At 51.9% G+C, this 6,000-nt stretch overlaps 1 protein-coding gene across 1 annotated transcript in view; it reads right to left on the minus strand.

The window, feature by feature from the left end:
- UFL1 (UFM1 specific ligase 1) overlaps nucleotides 1-5,296 on the minus strand; it is a 103,454-nt gene extending 98,158 nt beyond the window's left edge. The window contains exon 1 of the mRNA XM_069726345.1: nucleotides 5,004-5,296. Coding sequence (XP_069582446.1) covers nucleotides 5,004-5,080 — 77 coding nt within the window. The 5' untranslated portion in view covers nucleotides 5,081-5,296. The remainder of the gene's footprint in view (nucleotides 1-5,003) is intronic.
- Between the last annotated feature and the right edge of the window lie 704 nt (nucleotides 5,297-6,000).

Genomic DNA, 6,000 nt, shown 5'->3' on the forward strand with positions numbered 1-6,000 from the left:
GGATGTGCACTGCAATCATGATGTCAACACTGCAGCCAATCACCGAGCTCAGTGCTTGTGCCATCTACAATGGCCAAGCTCAGTGATTGGCTGCGGCAGTGAGGATGTGCACTGTAATCATATCAACACTGCAGCCAATCACCGAGCTCAGTGCTTGTGCCGTCTACAATGGCTAAGCTCAGTAATTGGCTGCGGCAGTGAGGATGTGCACTGTAATCATATCAACACTGCAGCCAATCACCGAGCTCAGTGCTTGTGCCATCTACAATGGTCAGGCTCAGTAATTGGCTGCGGCAGTGAGGATGTGCACTGTAATCATGTCAACACTGCAGCCAATCACCGAGCTCAGTGCTTGTGCCGTCTACAATGGCCAAGCTCAGTGATTGGCTGCGGCAGTGAGGATGTGCACTGTAATCATGTCAACACTGCAGCCAATCACCGAGCTCAGTGCTTGTGCCGTCTACAATGGCTAAGCTCAGTAATTGGCTGCGGCAGTGAGGATGTGCACTGTAATCATATCAACACTGCAGCCAATCACCGAGGTCAGTGCTTGTGCCATCTACAATGGTCAGGCTCAGTAATTGGCTGCGGCAGTGAGGATGTGCACTGTAATCATGTCAACACTGCAGCCAATCACCGAGCTCAGTGCTTGTGCCGTCTACAATGGCCAAGCTCAGTAATTGGCTGCGGCAGTGAGGATGTGCACTGTAATCATATCAACACTGCAGCCAATCACTGAGCTCAGTGCTTGTGCCGTCTACAATGGCCAAGCTCAGTAATTGGCTGCGGCAGTGAGGATGTGCACTGTAATCATGTCAACACTGCAGCCAATCACCGAGCTCAGTGCTTGTGCCGTCTACAATGGCCAAGCTCAGTAATTGGCTGCGGCAGTGAGGATGTGCACTGTAATCATATCAACACTGCAGCCAATCACCGAGCTCAGTGCTTGTGCCGTCTACAATGGTCAGGCTCAGTGATTGGCAGCAGGGAGGATGTGCACTGTAATCATATCAACACTGCAGCCAATCACCGAGCTCAGTGCTTGTGCCGTCTACAATGGTCAGGCTCAGTGATTGGCAGCAGGGAGGATGTGCACTGTAATCATATCAACACTGCAGCCAATCACCGAGCTCAGTGCTTGTGCCGTCTACAATGGTCAGGCTCAGTGATTGGCAGCAGGGAGGATGTGCACTGTAATCATATCAACACTGCAGCCAATCACCGAGCTCAGTGCTTGTGCCGTCTACAATGGTCAGGCTCAGTGATTGGCAGCAGGGAGGATGTGCACTGTAATCATATCAACACTGCAGCCAATCACCGAGCTCAGTGCTTGTGCCGTCTACAATGGTCAGGCTCAGTGATTGGCAGCAGGGAGGATGTGCACTGTAATCATATCAACACTGCAGCCAATCACCGAGCTCAGTGCTTGTGCCGTCTACAATGGTCAGGCTCAGTGACTGGCAGCAGGGAGGATGTGCACTGCAATCATGATGTCAACACTGCAGCCAATCACCGAGCTCAGTGCTTGTGCCATCTACAATGGCCAAGCTCAGTGATTGGCTGCGGCAGTGAGGATGTGCACTGTAATCATGTCAACACTGCAGCCAATCACCGAGCTCAGTGCTTGTGCCGTCTACAATGGCCAAGCTCAGTGATTGGCTGCGGCAGTGAGGATGTGCACTGTAATCATGTCAACACTGCAGCCAATCACCGAGCTCAGTGCTTGTGCCGTCTACAATGGCTAAGCTCAGTGATTGGCTGCGGCAGTGAGGATGTGCACTGTAATCATATCAACACTGCAGCCAATCACCGAGCTCAGTGCTTGTGCCGTCTACAATGGTCAGGCTCAGTAATTGGCTGCGGCAGTGAGGATGTGCACTGTAATCATGTCAACACTGCAGCCAATCACCGAGCTCAGTGCTTGTGCCGTCTACAATGGCCAAGCTCAGTAATTGGCTGCGGCAGTGAGGATGTGCACTGTAATCATATCAACACTGCAGCCAATCACTGAGCTCAGTGCTTGTGCCGTCTACAATGGCCAAGCTCAGTAATTGGCTGCGGCAGTGAGGATGTGCACTGTAATCATGTCAACACTGCAGCCAATCACCGAGCTCAGTGCTTGTGCCGTCTACAATGGCCAAGCTCAGTAATTGGCTGCGGCAGTGAGGATGTGCACTGTAATCATATCAACACTGCAGCCAATCACCGAGCTCAGTGCTTGTGCCGTCTACAATGGTCAGGCTCAGTGATTGGCAGCAGGGAGGATGTGCACTGTAATCATATCAACACTGCAGCCAATCACCGAGCTCAGTGCTTGTGCCGTCTACAATGGTCAGGCTCAGTGATTGGCAGCAGGGAGGATGTGCACTGTAATCATATCAACACTGCAGCCAATCACCGAGCTCAGTGCTTGTGCCGTCTACAATGGTCAGGCTCAGTGACTGGCAGCAGGGAGGATGTGCACTGCAATCATGATGTCAACACTGCAGCCAATCACCGAGCTCAGTGCTTGTGCCATCTACAATGGCCAAGCTCAGTGATTGGCTGCGGCAGTGAGGATGTGCACTGTAATCATGTCAACACTGCAGCCAATCACCGAGCTCAGTGCTTGTGCCGTCTACAATGGCCAAGCTCAGTGATTGGCTGCGGCAGTGAGGATGTGCACTGTAATCATGTCAACACTGCAGCCAATCACCGAGCTCAGTGCTTGTGCCGTCTACAATGGCTAAGCTCAGTAATTGGCTGCGGCAGTGAGGATGTGCACTGTAATCATATCAACACTGCAGCCAATCACCGAGCTCAGTGCTTGTGCCATCTACAATGGTCAGGCTCAGTAATTGGCTGCGGCAGTGAGGATGTGCACTGTAATCATGTCAACACTGCAGCCAATCACCGAGCTCAGTGCTTGTGCCGTCTACAATGGCCAAGCTCAGTAATTGGCTGCGGCAGTGAGGATGTGCACTGTAATCATATCAACACTGCAGCCAATCACTGAGCTCAGTGCTTGTGCCGTCTACAATGGCCAAGCTCAGTAATTGGCTGCGGCAGTGAGGATGTGCACTGTAATCATATCAACACTGCAGCCAATCACCGAGCTCAGTGCTTGTGCCGTCTACAATGGTCAGGCTCAGTGATTGGCAGCAGGGAGGATGTGCACTGTAATCATATCAACACTGCAGCCAATCACCGAGCTCAGTGCTTGTGCCGTCTACAATGGTCAGGCTCAGTGATTGGCAGCAGGGAGGATGTGCACTGTAATCATGTCAACACTGCAGCCAATCACCGAGCTCAGTGCTTGTGCCATCTACAATGGCCAAGCTCAGTAATTGGCTGCGGCAGTGAGGATGTGCACTGTAATCATATCAACACTGCAGCCAATCACCGAGCTCAGTGCTTGTGCCGTCTACAATGGTCAGGCTCAGTGATTGGCAGCAGGGAGGATGTGCACTGTAATCATATCAACACTGCAGCCAATCACCGAGCTCAGTGCTTGTGCCGTCTACAATGGTCAGGCTCAGTGATTGGCAGCAGGGAGGATGTGCACTGTAATCATATCAACACTGCAGCCAATCACCGAGCTCAGTGCTTGTGCCGTCTACAATGGTCAGGCTCAGTGATTGGCAGCAGGGAGGATGTGCACTGTAATCATATCAACACTGCAGCCAATCACCGAGCTCAGTGCTTGTGCCGTCTACAATGGTCAGGCTCAGTGATTGGCAGCAGGGAGGATGTGCACTGTAATCATATCAACACTGCAGCCAATCACCGAGCTCAGTGCTTGTGCCGTCTACAATGGTCAGGCTCAGTGATTGGCAGCAGGGAGGATGTGCACTGTAATCATATCAACACTGCAGCCAATCACCGAGCTCAGTGCTTGTGCCGTCTACAATGGTCAGGCTCAGTGATTGGCAGCAGGGAGGATGTGCACTGTAATCATATCAACACTGCAGCCAATCACCGAGCTCAGTGCTTGTGCCGTCTACAATGGTCAGGCTCAGTGATTGGCAGCAGGGAGGATGTGCACTGTAATCATGTCAACACTGCAGCCAATCACCGAGCTCAGTGCTTGTGCCGTCTACAATGGTCAGGCTCAGTGATTGGCAGCAGGGAGGATGTGCACTGTAATCATATCAACACTGCAGCCAATCACCGAGCTCAGTGCTTGTGCCGTCTACAATGGTCAGGCTCAGTGATTGGCAGCAGGGAGGATGTGCACTGTAATCATATCAACACTGCAGCCAATCACCGAGCTCAGTGCTTGTGCCGTCTACAATGGTCAGGCTCAGTGATTGGCAGCAGGGAGGATGTGCACTGTAATCATGTCAACACTGCAGCCAATCACCGAGCTCAGTGCTTGTGCCGTCTACAATGGTCAGGCTCAGTGATTGGCAGCAGGGAGGATGTGCACTGTAATCATGATGTCAACACTGCAGCCAATCACCGAGCTCAGTGCTTGTGCCGTCTACAATGGTCAGGCTCAGTGATTGGCAGCAGGGAGGATGTGCACTGCAATCATGATGTCAACAGTGCAGCCAATCACCGAGCTCAGTGCTTGTGCTGTCTACAATGGCCAAGCTCAGCGATTGGCTGCGGCAGTGATATGCCTGTAGGAAAGGTCTGGAGTATTGGAGATATCGGGTGGTCCCTGCACCCAGAGGTGAAGCCCCCCAGCTTGTCCCCTGCCTGACTCTGATCTCCTGCCCATGACGTCATCAGTGCTGCAGAATACTGGTTGCCATGGTAATGGTATCACTGAGACAATAAGTCCCAGCTCAGAAAGTACAGGGGTTGTCCACTGAAAAACATGGCTTTAGCGGGGGCTTCTCAGACCTGGAGCACAGGTAAGCCCGCACGCTGAGGTACACGGTGCAGTGACCGGTCTGCAGGGCCATCAGGCTAGGGAAGAGTAGGGACCTCAGCTCCCGGGGCTAGACGTGCATGGAGGCTGCAGCACAGCTGACTTCCGTCACAGTATCAGCAGCGCGCCGGTCCCGGCCGCTTACCTCTGCACAGTATCGCTGAGCTGGGCTCGCTGGAAGTCAGCCGCCAGCCGCCGGATCTCTTCCCAGTCGGCAGACATGTCTGTGGTGCTCCAATGGTAGCGTCCGGCGGGTCACATACACGTCATGCTACGGCAGGTGGAAGGGGCCAAGACACCACAGCCTGTAACTTCGCGTTCAGGGATCCAGCTCTTACGACAGTGCCGTGTGACGAACCTGTGCTGCGTCCTGCGTACAGCGCCCTGCACTCGGTGCCGCACTGTACAGTGCTCAGTGTTCTTAGTGTTGTGCCCCCTGCTGGTGGGGAGGCGCCTTGTCAGGAACAGTTCGCACTGTGTGTGCGGTTTCTGATGTTGCACGTTTTCTGCGCCAATTAGGTAAATTGAGTTGTGTTGTTCCACAAGCGGATGGAGGGGCACCCATGGGTTGTGATGACAGCGAGGGTCTGCTGCAGACCACTGTGCCTGTCCTTACATCCTCCTGGCATTCATAGGAGATAGTGATTTTCTCCATACAGATCAGATGGTCCCCTAGGTGACTATTAACAAAAGCTTCTAGAAAAAGCTCAAAAACTAAACTCACCCCCCTTTTTGCCCTGTTAAAAATAATAATACACATATTTGGTATCACTGCATTCATAAAAATCTGATCTATCGAAATATAAAATTAATCTGAACGATAAACAGCGTAATGAGAAGAAAAAGCAAAACATCAGAATTACGATTTGCCGCTGGAACACTGCAATAAAATGCAAAGAGGCGATCAAAACATTGAATCTAGGGCCGGTTTGAGACAAAGTGGGGCCCCAAATGCTAACATATTGCACCATCACACAGAAACATTTCGGTTGTATTTAGATGCGCTGAGTTCAGGCCATTAAACGAGCGTGATCGACAATATTGAAGTGGTTCAATGCTTGTTCCTGAGTTTCTTTACACCTGAGGCTGACGAAGAATGATGGGCACAGATAGTCCTCGATACAGTATAATTCAGGTCCCAT

This window comes from Ranitomeya imitator, chromosome 5 (genome assembly GCF_032444005.1).
Source record: "Ranitomeya imitator isolate aRanImi1 chromosome 5, aRanImi1.pri, whole genome shotgun sequence".
NCBI classification, from domain to species: domain Eukaryota; kingdom Metazoa; phylum Chordata; class Amphibia; order Anura; family Dendrobatidae; genus Ranitomeya; species Ranitomeya imitator.